The 20,661-nt window shown below is 40.4% G+C and overlaps 1 protein-coding gene and 1 long non-coding RNA gene across 2 annotated transcripts in view; both read right to left on the minus strand.

Moving 5' to 3' along the window:
• kcnk10a (potassium channel, subfamily K, member 10a) overlaps positions 1 to 20,661 on the minus strand; it is an 84,365-nt gene that overhangs the window by 58,467 nt on the left and 5,237 nt on the right. The window contains exon 2 of the mRNA XM_050058860.1: positions 17,590 to 17,975. Within this exon, the coding sequence (XP_049914817.1) occupies positions 17,590 to 17,975 (386 nt within the window). The remainder of the gene's footprint in view (positions 1 to 17,589; positions 17,976 to 20,661) is intronic.
• Positions 15,160 to 15,634, minus strand: LOC126399103 (uncharacterized). Its single transcript, XR_007570854.1, has 2 exons — positions 15,532 to 15,634; positions 15,160 to 15,494 (listed from the first exon to the last, which is right to left on the minus strand). It is a non-coding gene; the product is annotated as an uncharacterized LOC126399103 (long non-coding RNA).

The raw sequence follows: 20,661 nt of genomic DNA on the forward strand, positions 1-20,661 counted from the left end.
TGTGAGGCAAATTGTGATTTGTGATATTGGGCTTTATAAATAAAATTGATTGATTGATTGATTGATTGAATGTGAAGATATATAGAAATAAATTCAATTTCAAATTATACTATTCAGATTCAGTTTTTCAATGCAATGATTCAAATTAACAATACAATTTCAAATTATGTGATTCAAATTCAGTTTTTGAATTCAATTATTCAAGTTTAGAAATTCAAATTCAAATATAAATGATTCAATTTCAAATTATGTGATTCAAATTCAGTTTTTCAATGCAATTATTCAAGTTTAGAAATTCAAATTCAAATATAAATGATTCAAATTCAGTTTCTGGTGGCACATATTTCAGCCCATACTAGAGCTGCCCAATCAAAGCGCAAATATGGATTGCGCACCAATCAGAGAGTAGTTTTCCACAGAAACATTTGTCTGCACTCAATTTCACTCAACCGGTACGCCGGTCAGGTGGAGTCTGCCCCTCTCCTGTCCTCTACTCTCCTCTCCTCTCCCCTCTCTGAAGTCTGGCTGCAAACTTCAACTCTGCCCACCCGGCGCGCCGGCTCTGAAATTAATTTAAAATACTCAGCTATCAGCCTTTTTTCCAGCGTTTGTCACTGGCGTGAGAATTGGTTGGGTAGAGTGAGACTGTGAGATGGAAGGTGAATGCATGTGTCACATGCCAGATGCGTGAGAGTTGGCAACCCTGTTATGATATTTGTAAGTACCACGAGTTGACACACGCATCACAAGATATGAGCCTATTCATCAGAGATTCCTCCTGGTGTTGCTGGTCAGTCATGTAGTTTAACACCACAATGACTTCAAGACTCCCAATTACAAGAAAAGTTGGGTAGTGTGAAAAGTAGCCTACTTTGGAAGTCATGTAGTGTGAACTGAGCTTAAACCAACTCTGGCAAACCATACAGTCAGCAACAGAGAATGCACTCAGTGTAGATAATGCTTTTGCCTTTTCTGGACCTACAGTACAGAAAGGTTGGATCTGCAGAACACCTGATGCCATCAGAATTGCAGTGTTTGCCACTGCCAAAAGCAGGACATCTGTCAGAGGAGGAGAAAGTAAGTTGAACATCTGCAGATTTTTGTTTTGCTGTTAACCCATTTAAGCCCACCGGCAACAATAGTTGCCAAAGTGTATGCTTGTCATTTTCCACTTAAAAATACATTTCTAAATACTATACATGTTTTATATATCAATGATATGTGAGTGGACACCTTAGACAATCATATTAAGAAAAAAAATTAAGTTTCCACATACTTCCTGTCACATGGCGATGTTGAGTTCCTGACCCATCTTACTGAGGGCATGGCGACGACAAACCCCCACAAGTAAAGGTGATTTTCATATTATAATAATATTTTTTTTGTTGACATATATATATCTACTTAATCATGAAAGTCTCTAGAATCATCCAAACAGTAGAAATATTACATTGGATGCATAGTTTTTTCTGTATGCAATCATTTGTCCAAGCGGCAACTATTGTTGCCAGTGGGTACATACCTTGTCAGTAGATAATAATGTTAGCTAACATTACCAACATTACAAAGGGCTAATATTTGGTAACAATACAGTTTTTGATAGTGTTAGTTTTAACATTTGGTAACCAACATTACTAGTGTTTGGTAGCTAGCACTAGCTAACTACCCAGCTAACTAACTAGCTAGCTATTAGTGCTGCCAATGTTAGCGCTGACTGTGTTGCACTGTGCGGTAGATTAGAAGGACTGAATGATGTCAAATACAGGGAGAACATCTTTAACACTGTTGTACGTGAACAGGGATATAGAATTGGAATTGTTTGGTAAAAAATATCCATTATAAATTGCGTTAATTTCACAAAATGGTGGCCCCCAGTGGCCATGGGAGCAAACTCTTTCGTGTTTTCCACAGAGATAAACCAGGAGGATTAGAGAGGTATACTTTGGCAGAGGTTTTGGACATCCTTGATGCAGATGATCCCTCTGCAAAAATCACAAGCATTTCGGTTGTGCCAGAGTCTGAGAATAATGCCTGCGAAACAGACTGACAGCGATTTTTCTGATGATGATGTGACCTGTGATCCCAAACGCCTACCGTCTAGGCTGCTCAAAGGAGACTGCTTTGTGTCTGATGGTGACATGCAACTACCCATCATAGATGATGGACAAGAACCTGAGTAGCTATGTTTCCATCCAAAAGTGATTCGAACCATTGGGAAATACACATTAAAAGAAATACGAATCTTGTGTGTTTCCATTAAATGTACGGACTCTGGTGAAAACTACGAACTCGCACGAGTTTTCCGCAGAACCGAAAACAAAACAAGTCTCGCATTCTTCTTCTTCTACGTTTTCTGGTGGTTGGCAACCAGCTTGTAAATGCATTACCACCTTATTAAGGCTAGAAATGTTCTTATTTTGTCCTCCGTCCACACAAGTCTTGTGTTGTTGTTTTCCGCAATGTTTTTGACTTGTGAGTGAACCGGAAACACCGGAAGCAGTTGGGGTGAAAGTGCGCTACGTCAGACTTAATTCAAACATAACTGTTTCCATCCCCCGTTTTGTGAACCAACATTTTTTTCTTATCAACCAAAACCCAGCTATAGCGAGTGTATTTTAGTTTGTGCGAATCAGGGGATTTTAATTCGAATTTTGGCGTTTCCAAGTTTTTTGATGACAAAATTCATGAATTAAATTGTTCTCACACTTGTTTAAATAATAAAAGTCTTTCTCAGTAAAGACAGCTGAATTACATGTTGTTTTTTGTGCTCTAATTCACTATTCACCATTAGAGGGGTAGATACAAGGTATGTGCCCGCCGGCAACTATAGTTGCCGAGCATTCAAATGAGATTTTCTAGAACAGAGAGCACAAAATGGAGGAAATAACTTTAGAACATGTTCATGGACTCAGTTAACATGATTATATGCATAAAAACATTGAGAAAAATTTGGGCACAAATGGGTTAATACAGTAGAGCAAATCATTAAGGTGTCAACTTTCTCAATGTTGTTTTTGCTGAAGCTTCCAACATTGTTGTTGCTCTTTGTGTTACCAGATGTTGAGGTGATGTAACCAACTTAGAGAAATTTGGCTGTATTCCAGTGTTAATTTAGCTAAAGAGTTAACATAAATCAATCACTTATTAATCACATGACAGGGTACAAGGTATGACTCCAGTGAAATGTGATCTATCAGCTCCTTTAGCATATGCATTGAAAGTTAGTAATTTCCTCTTTCATTGTATGCTGCTATTTTATAATTGTCCATGTTTACAGACTGGCTGCAGTGTGTGTGCTTATGGCATCCTGGATAGTTCTGTTAATCCATGGTCTCTGGTTGTGGAGTGATTTAATTGTAGTTTTGGGTGCAGTTGCTTCTGTTGTTTCACAAATGAAATTCACCACAGTCTCAGTGAATTCACTGATGACATCGATGGAGGTGTCCTGGAACGTGCTCTATCCTCTGATTGGCTCCATCTCTCTCACTTCACTGGGGGATGCGTTGAAGTATGTTTACATATCTCAACCTCAACAACACAGCCGCATGGTCACTCCTCCTGTACACAGGGAGTGCTGCTCTGTAACCACCTCTGAATGGCGTATGGCAGTGATCCAGGGTGTTTATTCTCCTTGTGGCGCAGGGCGAGCAGGAACAGGACAGCACCTAACATTCTTATTGTCACACCAGTCCTTATTTACCATCAAGCACACACCTCTTCCCTTTCTCGCATCTTCTGCGCTGTCAGATCAATAGAAACAGTCACCTGGCTGAATGACACTGTCCATCTGTGCTTATGTCGTAGCTGTCAAGCAAGTTCTCAACTGACGACTGCTAAATAACTTAAACATTAGATTGGTTTGTCAACCAGTGGTTAACACTAGCTACTCAGGTAATCTTTGCTGTTGTTCTACTAAAGCCAGCTGCTAATGCTACCTAGCTAGTTGTCAAGTGTATTAATAAGAGGTACAATAACAAGAGATAGAGCAATTATTTGACTAATACAACACATATTATAGGCAGACGCAGCATCAGATTCAATTCTTAATGTATTGGAAATGGTCCCATTTGTTTCTTTGGCTTGAAAAATATGTAATTAACTTATAAACTCAGGGCCCATTTGATTTATCATTAGGGGGCCAGCTTAAAACAGGTTATGGGTGGTCGCCATTTTGAAAGTCCAAGATGGCTGCCACAGAGACTTTGAAAAAAATTGAATCATTAGTTTAGGGGTTTGTCAGACCCTGACCTTTCAAAAAATGTATATTTTATAAATTTCCCAAAGATTTTGAACAAAGGTTGAAATCAGGAAATAGTGAACCTGACTAATTGTATAATTTGTTGACAACAAAATGGCGTAACAACGATCAATGGAAACCAAAATCATCAACCCACTGAGGGCTGCATTCAAAATCACACTGAAAATCAAAGTACAAAATTGAAATCACAGGCTGATCCAACTCGTGTGAATTTTATCACAGCAACTCATAATGTGACTCAGCAGTGTGTTTTGCCCCTGCATGCCTGTATGCACTCCTGACAACATCTGGGCATGCTCCTGATGAGTTGTTGGATGGTGTCCTAGGGGATCTCCTCTGAGACCAGAGGGTTATTCCATCAAGGCGGATTAAAGAAAAGCCTGGCTTATTTTAATAATTCTGGCTAGGTTAAGTGGGAGATCAGTTCGATTACTGTGGCATATATGAATCTCTGCTCGGAAACCATGGTAACTTATACTGCTGAACTAGTCTGCTCTGTGGCAGGCTAACTAGACCCTTCTGTGTAGTACATTTATGCGTAGGCAACACTTTTATTTCGTGTGTCAGACATTTCCCAGCAAGCATTTTTTGGTTTAAAAAACGTCTAATAGTCATCTACATGAAGACCTGACGTCTAGGCTAAATCACGGCTGAATCTGGGCTGTCAGTGAAAATTTGGTAGACGTCTAACCATAGCCAAAGTGTAGACGTCATCAATTATACGGCTATGTAGAGACCATGTCCAAAAAATGGAGATAAACATATTTTAATTACTGTTTAAAGGCGTTGTATGTAAGAATGTGACCAAAACGGTAACTGCACTCAAATTCAAAATACTGCCGCGAGTCGTGTCCGCCCCCCCTCCCCTACAGATTCGAGGTGGCTGGACAGCAGCACGCTGGAGACTGATTTGTTTGCCCACGGGCGGCTGCCGTGGCAGGGCCGCGTCCTTGATCTTCCGTTTTCCAGCGGACCGTTCAAGCAAGTCCGGCTTCTCTGCTGCTAACGTTGCTGCCGGGATACAGCTGAGGAGACTGCTAATGCTATGTACTGGGACACTGCTAATACTGCTTGCCGTGCTGCTGTAGCTCAGTCGTAACTTTAACTGATGCTGAGACTCTACTGACTGCGTGACTGGTAGACGGCGGTGGGTGGTGCAACAGGCCAAAACACAAATTCAAAACATAAACATGATTTGCGGACCGTAAATTTTTTTTTAAATGCGAATATTCTGGCTGTACTTTTGTTGTCGGTGAGATCAGTATGTTATATGAACATTATTCCTTTGTCTCTGTGACATATTAGGATGATTTTACGACTATTTGCTTTAGATTTCTTACATATAGCTCCTTTAATCAATTTCAAAATTAAATCGGCTAGATTTGGGTTACATGTAGCTAAACTAAATCGGAACTAAATATAGCCAATACGTTTAAATCACGACTATTGCTTGCTGGGTTTTCTCACAATGTGGCCAAGCATTAATTTAGTGTTTAATTTACTTCCAAAGAAAATAATAAGAATAAAGTTTTAAAAATTGTCTGATCACTTTTACTGTGTAAAAAAAAAGCAAAATGGTCATTTGACACAGGCTGACCTATTTCAGTTAATCCACATTTTATTCATGATCACCCTTGTTTTAGTTTACAGTTTTTAGACTGCATAATGTAGCGACGCCCACATTTACCATCATACCCAGTGCTGGACTGAGTAGTTAGTAGTTTGCAGTTAAGTTTGCTGTTTTATGTTCCAAAAAACAAATGTCACTTTTTATTAGTGATTATCATGTGTCTATTCAGAACATGGCGCTTTATGGTGGTTATTGTCATTTTTGTGTCAGTTTATAGTTTACACCATTAGTGAATTGGCTGTTACACTGTTGGCTGTTGTCATTCATTTGTATTTCCAATTTAATACTTTCCAAGTCACGTATCCTGCATTGTAATAAAATGTGTGACATTACGTGAAACTGCATTCTGTCTCCCTCCCATTTCATTTGAAATCTTTGTTTAAGGGAAATTCAGCATCATACATTCTATAATGTATGTGACTGTATCTTATTGCACATCAGCACGATTAATTTCCACTATGTTTTACTATTCTGAATCTATGTTAGCTCCAGCAACATGAACCTTCAGCCATAGCGTCTCTCAGTAGTGGTGGCATCGGCCTCTCTTGTTTTTGGTGGCTAAAATTGTATATTTACATCTTAACTACTATTTTAAAAGATATATTGCACATTGTATCACAGGCTACTTATCACTCTGGAAAATGTTTTTGTACTTAATTTTCACTTGTTGCTACATTCTTCCCTGGCTTTTGAGATGGCTCCTGTTGTAATGAATGTTGTAACAGAAGAATGAATATAAGTCAAGGGTCAGTCAGGCTTCACACACCTCAATATATTAGGCTGATTACAGTTCATTCATTGTAGTTATGTCAGTTCTCCTAAGTTAGCCTGCACTATAATTTTAAACACACATCTGATATGATCTGGCCAACTGACAATATAGCCACAGTCTTACTGTAGCCTGTCTGACTGTTCATTTATCATCAAATACAAGAAAAAAAAAAAGAAGCTGGCTATAACTTATACATATAGCCTGTCAGAACTTGTTTTGCAAGACCATCTCCCTGGCCTTGTTGATTAATGCCCCTTTTAGTGGTTACTGCTTCATATTCCTCATAGAGCTCCATCAGCATGGTTTGTTCCACTGGAGAAAAGAACACAGCTAATTTTCCCTTCCTTTTGCAACATAATATCCTCTTTTCCACAATCGACTGTTCTGGGCTGCTTCTATACTCCGTGTGTGCGCTCAATTGATGCCAATTCCAGCCTGGCTAAAGTTAACACTGATTAGACAAGGCTGAATTGTGTTCATAGAACAGTTTAAGCCTCAAGTGAAAGTTGACATTAAGTCAAACGGGGCTTTTTCAATTAAGTGTAGATTTCTGGATCAGGGCATCAGTAAGCTCCTGGACAGTCTGGCGGTACCTGGCATTGTCGGATGCACCGATACATACCACCCCAAAGGCATCACGGGTCCCACTAGAGGACGTCGGGCCCTCATGCTACTCTCATGGATTGTGTTTCTGAAAGTTTGGTCAGAAACATACACACCAGTAGCCTGTTAGAGGTCATTTTGTAGGGCTCTGGCAGTGCTCCTCCTGTTCCTCCTTGCACAAAGGAGCAGATACCGCTCCTGCTGCTGGGTTGATGCCCTTCTAAGGCCCTGTCCAGCTCTCCTGGTGTAATGGCCAGTCTCCTTGTATTTCCTCCATGCTCTTGAGACTGTGCTGGGAGACACAGCAAAGGCACAGCTGGAGGAGCTGGACTATCTTTGCAACCTGACTGGGCTGCAGGTAACGCTTCATAATGACCACTAGCAGGACACAAAACTAAAGAAGAATCAGGCAGGAGAGATAAGAAGAGAGCATTTGCCCTGAAGCAGGTGAGACTGATTCACAATCACTTGTGCTTCCTAAATGGACAGATTGGTATCCCTAAAGTTAAAATGACTTTATGTTATACTGTGACCATTAAGTATCCCCTTAATATTTTGAGCAGTGTAGTTTCTATGGCATTGTCCAGACCTCCAGCAACACTGTAAAGGCCCTGATACATGAAGCTGACGGTTAGCCATTGGTGAGCATCTGTCACCCTAGTCTTTGTGGTGTGTCTCGCACCAATGGCCAATGGTGTAGCAGACAGCTGCTTCTGAACATGTTTGATGTTACAGTAACTGTTATGTTCATGTATGCTGAAAATGTATTCAAAAATTAAACAAAAAAATCCCAAACCCACACTCACACACTGATGTTGCTCAAGGATACTTCGACATGTGGACTGGAGGAGCTGCTGTTCTTAGTGGACTATCTGCTCTACCTTCGAGCCACAGCCGATGTCACATCTTGAGTTGAGTAGAGAAAGCACCAAAGTTATCTGCCCAGGATCAATCATGTAAATCAAATATGAAATTAATGAATTTGATTGAATATGAATATGAATATTAAATTTAATACCATGTCCTTCTGTAACAGAGGCTTCCCACACGGATTTTGAACTCTCCCGAATCAATCATCTTGTCGATAGCTCTGCAAGCTCGCTGCGAACAACACTCGACTCTGTAGCACCTCTTAAAAAAAATTAACAAAGCAAAGAAAGTTCACTCCTTGGTACAACTCTCAAACCCAAAAATTAAAACAAATAAAGCAAAAATTTGAAAGGAATTGGCGATTAACCAAACTGCAAGAATCTCGTTTAGTCTGGGAAGACAGTCTCAAAATGTATAAGAGGGCCCTCCGCAATGCCAGAGCAAACTATTACTCAGCATTAATAGAAGAAAATAAGAACAACTCTTTTTTTTTAGCACTGTAGCCAGGCTGACTGAGAGTCACAGCTCTACTGAGCCTTGTATTCCTTTAGCTCTTGGCAGTGATGATTTTATGAGCTTTTTTAATGACAACATTTTAACTATTAGAGGCAAAATTCATGACCTCCTGCCCTCAAATGGAACCAATCTGCCCTCAAACACAGTTGTAAGACCTAATATATATCTAGATAGCTTCTACCCGATTTCTCTTCAACAGCTGACCTCAATGATTTCTTTATCTAAATCATCAACGTGTCTCTTAGACCCCATCCCAACTAGGCTACTTCAGGAAGTCTTACCTTTAATTAACACTCACATATTAAACATGATCAATATATCTTTATTAACAGGCTATGCACCACAATCATTTAAGGTAGGTAATTAAACCTCTTCTAAAAAAGCCCACCCTGGATCCAGAGGTGTTAGCCAACTGTAGACCGATTTCTAATCTTCCGTTTCTTTCAAAGATCCTTGAGAAAGTAGTTGCAGACCAGCTCCACATTTAAGACTAGATTTAAGACTTTCCTTTTTGATAAAGCTTATAGTTAGGGCTGGCTCAGGCTTGCCTTGGACCAGCCCCTAGTTAGGCTGACATAGGCTTAGTCTGCTGGGGGACCTCCTATAATACACCTCCTATAATACACAGAGCACCTTCTCTCCTTCTCTCTTTCTCTCTACTTTGCTAACGCTCATGTCCTGTTACTGCATCTCGCTAACTCGCAGGTTAACGTATATCCCAGCGGTGCCTGGATGGTGTGATGTGTAGGGATGTAACGATACCAGAAACTCACGATACGATATTATCACGATAAAGAGTCCATGATACGATATATATCACGATATTTATACAAGGGGAAAAAAAGAGAAAATTTATTGTTAAAAATAGCTATTTTATTCAAAAATAGTGCATGTACACTGTACAGCCTGTTATTTTTAACTTGGAAGCGTATCATAAACAAATAAACACACAGTTGAACATGTGCTTTCATTTCCCCCCTATTACTGCTAGGCAGGCAGACATTAAAGTGCCATAACAAAGTCATGTCAATTAAAACTATAGTGACAGAATATGAAAATGGAAACATTCAGTATTTTTTAACCTACTCTGAACAAAAGTAGTGTAGTATTATTACTAGAAAGTCATCTGAATGACATCAAATTATGAGGATAGAGTAGTCTTAATATTCATCAAATATACAGAACTTAGAACAATCAGACCCTGCAACAACAACAACAAAATTAACAAATTAGAAATAATGTAACTCAATAACACACAATCCCTCACTCACAGATACACAGAGAGACACAGAGAGAGAGAGAGAGAGAGAGAGAGAGAGAGAGAGAGAGAGAGAGAGAGAGAGAGAGGTGGGTAGAGATGTGTGTAAAAGAAAACCAAAATAAGCCCAGCCATTTCCCTGGAAGTCATAGAAAAACTCAAAAACACACATTCACTCAGTTTGTTCACACCAGGTTGACAATCTTGACATCAAGGAGACCCTAACACTTTCTCAGAACAGGAGATGAGGAGAGGAAAGCTCTAGCCCTGCGTGGCATTTCTGTGCGACCCTGCATTCGCGAGTAATCCATCCAAAAGTAATGTGTGTGCAAAGCTGTATGAAAGCTTTGTTATACATTATTTTAGTGTAACTTTATCATTTTTTTTCGCTGTGAAAACATTGGACTACCGACAAGTGCTTGGTCTTGTCGGAAAGCCATGATTCTGCTGTTTCACGTGATATGTGTGGCTTCTCTGTGGAGAAAATCCACAGAGAAGAACAATCAATCTCCTTACTTTAATTCGCTGTTTCCTCCGGTCACGCACGGGTCAGAGTCGGAGGCTGAGAGGCTGAGCTGCACGAGTCTGCTCTCACCTGCGCGCGCAGTTGCATGCAAAGGATTATGGGGAATGTAGTCGCACAGTCATATTACCGGCTCTGTAGGAGAACGCAGCTATATAACTACCATGGCATTCCCACAACGGTATCGAGAATTTATTTTATCGCGACACCACGAAATTCGACATATCGTTACATGCCTAGTGATGTGTGGTTGTGCTGCTGCCGTGGTCCTGCCTGATGCCTACTGCTGCTGTTATCATTAGTCATACTTCTACTGTTATTATACACATATGATTATTGTCACATACATATACTATATTAATATATACCAACAACATATTGTTCCACAATAGCCGTAATCTTACTATATAATGACGAATATATTGACGAAAACTATGTCTGTCGGTCTGTCTGTCTGTCTGTTCCACGTTTTTCTCCTCAGTGACTTGGTCAATCCATGTCAAATTTGGCACAGTGGTAGAGAGTAATGGGAGGATACGAATGAGGCATTATTACATCAATTGGCCAAAGAAGGGCGCTATAGCAACCGATTGAAATTGCAAACATGGGCATATCTCATGCCCCGTATGTCGTAGAGACATGAACCTTTGCACAGAGATGCCTCTCCTCATGAGGAACAAATTTGCCTCAAGAGCCCATAACTTCTGATGATATAGAATTTCCGCCATTTTGAATTTTTTGAAAAACACTTAAAATCGATCTCTTCCCAGGAAGTTTGACCAATCTGCATGAAACTCGGTGAACATAATCTAGGGACCATCTAAAGTTCCCTTTTGGCAGAAGTTGGAAAACTGAGCTTGTATAAGGCAATGAATATTGCGGAGGGCGTGGCTCATCACATAAAGGTGTATAACATCTCAAGGGTTTCACCGATCACCACGCAACTTTGTAGGCATATGACCACACATAATCTGAGGGGACCCCTCCATTATTGACCCGATCAAACAAAATGGGGGCGTTAGAGAGCTAATTTCTTATCTAGGCCTAACCGGCATATTGATTTTTACTAAACTTCGTAGATATGTAGAACAGGATGCCTCAAGGTGACTGGAGAACTTTAACTTGAATTGGCAACTGGATGGCGCTATAACAACAGAAAAATGCTTAAAAATGGCTAAAATGCGACCGATCGCTGTGGCTCCCCCTGTGGCCGAATGTTATTGGGGGTTTTTTCTAATTTTTGGTATGACAAAGTCATCGTATGGTATGCTGTACATAATCACGTAAACTCTCAGTGTGTCATTCTGTCAGTCAGTCATTCTGTTTGTCCCATGTTTGAAAAATGATACCCATTACCACTATTGGCAATGGTACTAATGTACTTTCGATAAAGCAATCGTACTATCAAATTCACAAAAACTGTCTGAATACATTGCTCTTCTTATTGGGTTCAATTGACTATTTAATCTGCAATTTCCTATGACCTGTATCCCAAACACACACCATGTGAAATTGTACATGGGCAACTGTTTACTCAATGGGTATGGAGTAGTTATTATTATAATATTATTACTTAAATTAATGTTGTTGTAAGCTACTGTCATTACTGTCTGTCCTGCATCTCTCTCTGTCTCTCTTCATGTATCATTTTGTATACGAATTACTGTTAATTTATCATGTTGATCTGTTCTGTATGACATCCATTGCATGTCTGTCTGTCCTGGAAGAGGGATCCCTCCTCAGTTTTTCCTTATCCGCTGTGAGTAACAACAAACAAAACAAAACATGAGATAAAAGAAAATCAAAAGAACAAAATGAAAGATGATAACAACATAAATACACTCTACACACAGCTGCTTCATAGTGATTGTGTTCCCTAATGCCCAAGAAATTCCAATAAAGGTTTCCATATTTTTTCAAATTCTCCTGCCCTTCCTCTAGTTATATAAGTCAGTGTTTCCAATACATGCCTCCCAAAGGTATATCCATTTTTCTCCAAGATAGAGCTATCATTCTCCTGGCCTGCAGGAGTCCAAAGTCAGTTAGAGTTGTCTGTTGTGAACTGGTAGCAAAGTTCTTCGGATATATGCCAGGTACACACAATTTTGCCTGGTGAGGTACCTTCATTCCAACAATCTCAGATAGACTCCCAACAACTGTTTTCCAGTATTTTTGCAGTTTTGGACATTCCCATACACAATGGAACAGAGTACCCTTTCCTTCTAAACATTTAATGCAAGTGTCTGGGATGTCAAGGCACCAACGGTTCAGCATGACTGGGGTAATGTAATTTCTCATTAACCATTTGTATTGCAGTAATTTCATTCTCGGGCTTGTCTTCTCCCAATCAGTCTCTTCTATGTCCTCTTGAAGATCTAGTCTCCATGCCTTGAGCCTATCTATAGTAGACTCTGTATCATATGTTATCAGAGCTTTATAAAATAAATAAACTTGACTTCAACCTTTCAGGTTCAGAATCGTGAGATTTTCAAGATGTGATAAAGGTGGTTCAGATGTTAAATTCTTATTTTTAGATAGTATGATATGCTTCAATTGTAAATATTTAAAAAGTGTTTTTTAGGGATATTTCTGACACAGCTGATCAAAAGTAACAAGACTACCATTCATATAGGCTATCTGAAATAATTAGTAATCATTAATGATAATTTACTAAAGGTACAAATGTGTGTGTGTGTGTGTGTGTGTGTGTGTGTGCGAGAGAGAGAGAGAGAGAGAGAGAGAGAAAGGCGGGTGTGGTAATCACAGGGCTGTTTGGTCTAAAAAAAACAAAATGGCTGACAACAGAGAACTACAAGATGGCCGAATCAAGGCTGGCTTCAGATCGGGGGAGGTATTTGTCTGACCGTGTGGTCAGGACAAAGACAAAGGAAAAGAAGCGGGAACTTTGAGTTGCATCTTTAGGTGTAGCTCTGTTGAAAGCCTATTTGTAAATGAGTCTATGTGAACATGATATGTGTTGCAAAGGGTCTGGATTAGTACAGATGATGTTAAGTTGCATGCAAGACTGTCTATGAAAAGCATTAGCAAACTATCCTCACTTTGGTGAAGCCAACTAACCAATAACCTAACTGCAATCAATCACAACAACTCAGTAAACAGCATTAAATCACATACAACAAGTTAAACAGTCTTGCTTAGCCTGTACAGCTGTGATAAATCTATGCCCAGTTGTTACATTACCAATCCTTGAATGGATGGAAGATAGAGTCCCTTTGTGGTGTGCTGCTTTGTTAGCCTGCAGAAGAATGCTGGAAAAAGCTGTGGTTCCAGAAGCTGTCTTTGTTGTGTCCTTGTTCCGAAGGTGCAGATCCAAGAAAGCTGGGGCCTGTATCACGAAGCAGGATTAATGTCTTAGCGAGGTAACTTCAGGGTTAACCCTGGGTTTTCGGTCTCACAAAGCCGATTCAGTTCTTATCGGGGTAGATCACCATGGTAACTTACTCTCAACGGCTATCCTGCTCCGGAGCAGGGTAAGTTCAGGGTTGAATCTGATCCTATAAAAAGCACCACCCACTGGCCAATCAGCTGTTCGGAAAAAAATGACTCCACTGACAGAAATGCAGCCCAGTCATGACGAGAAGTTTAATTAATTTGATTGATTTTGATTTGAAAGTTTATTTTGAACATTATAAAAGAAAAGAAAGCAACAACAACAGACAATGAAAAGATTGTTCAAAAAGGAGTGGAAAGAAGTCGAACTTTCATCCCACCCCTTCATAAGAAAGAAACTGATAATTTGCGGACACTTAATAGCACCATTAATTAGTGCCGACATTTTTTTTGTTGGAGGAAATGATCCCTGTTAAAGATAATGGGCCTAATTGACAGTTTTGCTGCTGGAAATGTGGAAAGTAGCTTATCATGTCTACACCTCATGGTGTTTGAGGGATTTTCCTTTTTGTTTTTTAAAGAGGCAGACTAGGTATATTTTTGCACAGCTGTTAATTTCTAACACAGCTCAGTATCAGGATGATTTTATTCAGACTATCAATTTGGTGTTGATATGATTTAATTGTGGCATCAGCTTTAAGCTTTATTGAAGCATATATAACGTTATGACAAAGAAGACCAATTTATCAGACGCAATGATATTAGATGATAATTGTAATACACGCAATTCATCTGCGCAGCATTGATTTCATGGGATTCAAGGGTGTCATCAGTGTCAGATGTACAGGTACAGGTACTGTAGCTACTTGAACCAGTGATGAGAAATTTAACCTACACATAATTTTATTTGCTACCTTGTTTTGTCTTGATTTTTCCCTCTCTCCTCCTCTATTTCTTCTTTCCTTACTCATTTTTTTTTCTTCTCTATTATGTGATTTCATTGATGTTTTGACAGGGGAATTTCTTTGATAAGCTTTGAGTGGCTTCTAAACTCTCTGGCACTTTTCTTTTTTTAATCTTGTAAATTTTATACCGTCTGTTTTTAGCATTATGTGCAAATAAACTAATCTAAACTAAAACTAAACATTATTCATCCCGTTATGCGTTGCCATGCATGTTTCCTCCTCCTGCAGCTGCCACGGTGTTGGCCTTTTCTGTAATGTTGCTTTTCTCCTCCTCATATTTTAGTAGAATTAATCTCTGATCCTCACGTGAAATACTTTTTTCTCCTCACATACAGCGCTCTGTGAGGACGCTCTGTGAGGACGCTCTGTGAGGATGCTCTGTGAGGATGCTCTGTGAGGATGCTCTGTGAGGACGCTCTGTGAGGACGCTCTGTGAGGACGCTCAGTGAGGACGCTCAGTGACGCTACGCTTCTCTCATGATTGTGATTGGTCCGCTGCGTGCGCATTCACAGCTCTTGATAAAGCAACCCTGGGTTGAGTTACCGAGTTGATATCCAGCGTCGTGATACCGATTATCCTGATTGCCATTGTTAGGGTTAGTCAACCCAGGACAGGTCTGGGTAACCCAGGAAAGGTTGATCTCGCTTCGTGATACAGGCCCCTGATCGCTCAGGGACCTTGCAGAGTTAGACGTTGGGGTGCTAACTCAACTTGGTTCTCCTTGTTGCTGGAAAGTTATTTGCAAAACTTGGTTCTCCTTGTTGCTGGAAAGTTATTTGCAAACCTTGTGTTTGCACATAACTTCTCTGGTTTCAGTTTATGCTCCTGCCACGAACGAGGGCAAGTCGTGGTCCAGGAAAAAGAGAGTCCCCCCGTTCGATCCTTCAATGGTTCTGGGACAAGGAGCAAAGGTCTGAATTGGGCTGCAGCCCCACAGAAAGAGAGGCCTGTCTGGGCCCAGGAGGAAAGGGAGCCTGTCTTGGCTGCTCAAGGTCCACAGCACAAGAGAGAGACTGTGTGAAGGGAGCAGAACTTCTACAGTTGCCTGGTGACATCACAGAATCACGACACCGTTAAAGTACCATCCAATCAGGTTTGCGACTTGTGTCTCACTGAAGTGTGAGGTGGGGCATCCTGTGGAGATGGGTGTCAAATAACTGTCCTCTGTTGAAGAACAAAGAACATGAGGTCTCTTACCAGTTCAGATGGCAAGAGGAGAAGCCTTCACATGTCCAGCTTAGAGTTTAACAAATGACAAATCATCTGTTTCCAGTGAATTAGTTTTATCATCAAATCGTTACCCTCTGAATTGTAATCGAATCGAATAGTGAGGTGCCTAGAGATTCCCACCCCTAGTGGGCAAACAGTCCAATAGTTTAAGAACAATATCTCTCAATGCACAATTGCAAAGACCCCAATTCATACATATTCATACATACATATGTATGAACATATGTATGTTGAAATCACGCGACCAGTGCGCAGATGGGAATAAACAAGGAAGCAGTCCCGAGTGGTCTTGTAAGGAGGCTTTCCCCCCTGACTTTTCCCTGGAGACATGTATTTGGAACCGTGTGAACTTTGAGTGAACTTTGAGTTATATTAACGTACATCCTCACCACTTCGCAGTCAACTTGGCCATGAGTTTGTCCTTTGCCCTGCACTGTGGAAAGTGTCTGACCAACACTCTATCCTTAGATCTGAAACTGACATCTCACCTTGCTTTAATGTAGTTCCATAACTGTCATTTTCATGTCTTCTCCCCACTTTCTTTTGCCTTGCAAAGAATTTAGTGATTTCACCATCTACAATAAAAAGCAAACTCTTTTATATGCATATAGGGCCCAGGGGTATAATGAGATTACTGTTCAATGTAATATTGCCACAATAATTTTCCTCACCTGTCCACAATAACAGACAGATATAAAACTGTGTGCCGGTTATAAATTTTGCACTATATTTAATCTCATTCTTCTTTTCTTGCTTGCTCCATACTTCATCACATTGAAACTTAGCTTACCAAATAAGTAACAACAAGCTAGCATATGTTTGAGGCTGTATGTAATGACCCATGTAGCCCTAACTCCAGCAGGAAATATGTCAGCTCTCATTACTAAAAAGAATGCAGATGCACCTATTTGGCAAATTTTTGGTTTTAAACCAGACCAAAAAGGAGAGCTAGGGAAGTTGGAGGTTTGGTGCCTTGCTCAGAGAACCTTGCTGGTGCACAGGAGGTGGACTGGCACCTCTCGAGCAACTTGTGCTGCAACCCTTCAGTTCTCAACCCATGTCCCTATGGAGTGAGCTACTGCCACCCCAAGTGAATGACATTGATCATCTCATTACAATGCAGTGTTCAGATGGGAAGTCCTGGCATTCATGTAAATGCCGCTTCATGTGCTCCAACAACCCAAACAATGTTGCAGACCAAGTACACCCTGGCAAGGCAACAGCACTCTCTGATGGCAGTGGACCCCCCAGCAGGAAAATGCACCATGCCACACCGTACCAACCAGAGATATTCTGTTTCTCAAGTAATTGTGAAGTTAAGGCCTTCAAAGCATACAAAAACATCTCAGTGCAATATCATTTTTAGATTCACATAACCTCAAGGAGTTTGGAAAGAAAGGGAGCCATTAAGCCTACACTTTTGTGTGTACTAGACAGCTTAGTGTGGTTTGTACCTGATTCAAGGTCAGCTGGCAGAGTTTGGAGTGTGTGTGGAGCTTGAATGGAGTCGAATCGATATGAAGCTCAGGTTTCAGTAGACCTGAGTCCTCACTGGGGACCACATCCAGGGATGAGGAAAAAGCTGCAGGTATCGACCAATGGCTGCTCTTACCTTGATGAGAGCCTCCAGCTCATCTGGGGACACACATGGGTGTTTCTGCAGGAAGGCAGCCTTCTCTGCTGTGATGGTGATCTTCTGGTTGTTTTCAAAGGGTTGCTCCAGCGCTCGAAACACCAAGCCCCCCGCCACCAGGTAGGCCACCACCACTACAAATACCGCCAGCACCGTCTTCAGCTTCATCATGGTGAAGGAGGCTGAGCCATCGGCCACCGCCTCCATGCTGGTCACCATGCTGGGGGGACGGGCGGACACAGAAAGCCGTGGCAAAGAGCAGCCCATCGGGTTCTGCATGGTGGCCACGCTGGCGTGCACCAAGCTGGACTGAAGCATGCCTGGCTGCACCTTCTTGGGGGGGACCAGGTTGGTATGGACTTCCACTGAAACAAAAGACAAAAAAACAACTGAGTGATGTGTGCTGTAACACCTGTACAATATAGTGATGTTTCCTGCTGATGAACACTCTAATAAGCAACAAGTGAACAGCATGGATGAAGTTTCAGATGAGCACTAACAAGGAGAGTTTGATTTTAAAATGTCTGCTGTTCATTAAGGGGAAAAAGAGTTGGAGGGAAAAAGAAAGAGAAAAGGAAAGAAAGTTGTTGTCATTCCATTGATCTCAGGAGGCCATCATTCCATGATTCATATTTGCCTGTTTGATAGAAATGAGGGATGTCTGCATCAGGGCAGACAAGTAGAAGAGAGGGGACTCTAATGTGTTTTCACAACAGCTATTAAGCCAAGCTATAGAGTATGTGATAGTAGAGTGTTCCACATGGCTGCTGCATCAACCTCTGCTTGCAAACACTGCTGGAAAAACAACAGGAGGAAACCACTGAGAACAAATGAACAAACATGACTTACAAACAAAAGAGAAACCCTCCTGTCTAAATGCATAAACATCCTATAACTATTCCATATGTATTTACATACAGATTGATTATATTTAAAGTAGAACTCTGCATATTTTACATGTGAAAGACAATTTAGTAGTCAGGGTTAAATACAAAACGTGCGTGCTACGAACTGGGAGTACGGAGGGAGATGAATGTCAAAACACCACAACCCAGTGTCTTTTTTGTAAGCTTACACAGATGCTGTTTCTTGACTTGTGTCATTGTGGGTGAACACTCATCAGAAAATAAGTTTTTTTTAAAAATAGATTTTCTCCACAGACCAGCATATTACAGCTACTGTATCCTGGCCATTTCTTCTGTTTGCATGAGGTAGCTGATGTATGCTATGGGTATCAACTGAAGTGTGTCAAATGATGTGCCGACTCTGCTGCATTAATTTTGACAACATCAAAAATCTGGGAGCAGACTATCACATGGCTGACACACGGAGACAGAAAACCAATCATGCTCACATTCAAACCTACGGCCAGTTTAGGATCACCAGTTGACCTAACCTGCATGTCTTTGGACTGTGGGTGGAAGCCAGAAAACCCGGCATGGGAGACATGGGAGGAACATGCAAGTAGAACTTTACTTTACTTTATGTTGTTTTTGTCATCAATGGGGCAATTCATTTGTGTGACATGACATATAACATATAACGTGACATATAAAACAACAAAACACAGAGGCAAGGCACAGATATACACAAATAATTTAGGCACACTAGGCATGATACTACAGCCATACAGTAACATAAGAGCATCATAAAATCATTATTAAGATCAAAATCATTAAAAATCATTAAAATCGTTAAAAGGCCGGTAAAAACAAAACAAAAAAAAACAGTGCAAATTGGAAATCACTGCTACAAGTTACCTCTTCCTTCTGGAGTTAAGAAGGGAGATCGCAAAAGGAATAAAGGAATGTTTATATCTGTTGGTTTTGATTGGTGGCAGTCTGAAAAGGGAACCTGATGGGAGGAGCTCCAGATATTGATAAAGGGAATAGGAGCTGTCAGACAGAATGGAGTTCACTTTATTGTACACCCTTTTGTCGTACATTTCCTGCAGAGGTTCCTGGTTCATGCCAATTATTTTGCCCAACACTTTAACCACTCTTGATAAAGAGTTTTTGTTTTTAATGTTTAAGGATCGGAACCAACAGCTAAAGGAAAAAGTGATTACAGACTCACTAAAGGAACGGTAAAACAAGCACATCAGGGTCTTATCCACCTGGAACCTAGCCAATTTTCTAAGGCAATACAAACGCTGCTGACACTTCTTATAAACAGAGTCAGTGTTACACTCAAAAGTCAGCTTATTGTCAAATATGGTGCCCAAATATTTTTATGACTCCACAACTTCAATTTCCTGCCCATTGATATCAGTGCTGACAGGTAAAGGTTTGGAGCGTCTAAAATCAATCAGCATTTCTTTTGTCTTTGTCACGTTTAATGACAAAAAATGCTTCCTGACACCAGGTGGTAAAATAATGAATAACTGGGCCATGGGCATTCTCATCTTTGTTAAGCAGGCTCACTATCACCGTTTCATCAGCAAACTTCACAATATGTCTGGCGCTCGTTCTCTTTTTACGCTGTTTGAATACGTTTGTGACAGTGTGGACATTAAAAGAAATAGCTACATCACTGGAATCAGCTAAAGATTTCCTTAAAAAACCCACTTCATTGCTGAAATCATGCACATAAAATCTACAATAAAAGTTATTTAGCTTGTTTGCTAGAATTTGATCTAGTGCCACTGTATTTTTTTGTTATTGGCTTGCCCGGTCATAATCTTAAGGCTGTCCCACACGGAACTCAAATTATTGTTACTTAATTTATTTTCAATTTTCTGTTTGTAGTGTAACTTAGCCCTCTTTATCTCCTGTTTAATTTCTTTTTGGACAGCCTCAAGCTCTGAGAGATTTCCCTTTTTAAAAAGTGTACAGCTTGTATAGTAGTATAGATTTACCTTCCTCTGAAAATTACTCAAAACATAGCCATCAACGTCTAAACAGCTGGCAACATAAGTGAGTACACCCCACAGTGAACATGTCCAAATTGTGCCTTAAGTGTCAATATTTTGTGTGCCAACCATTATTATCTAGCACTGCCTTAACCCTTTTGGGCATGGAATTCACCAGAGCTCACAGGTTGCTTCAGGAA

The sequence above is a fragment of the Epinephelus moara genome, chromosome 12, assembly GCF_006386435.1.
Source record: "Epinephelus moara isolate mb chromosome 12, YSFRI_EMoa_1.0, whole genome shotgun sequence".
In the NCBI taxonomy this organism is placed as follows: Eukaryota; Metazoa; Chordata; class Actinopteri; order Perciformes; family Serranidae; genus Epinephelus; species Epinephelus moara.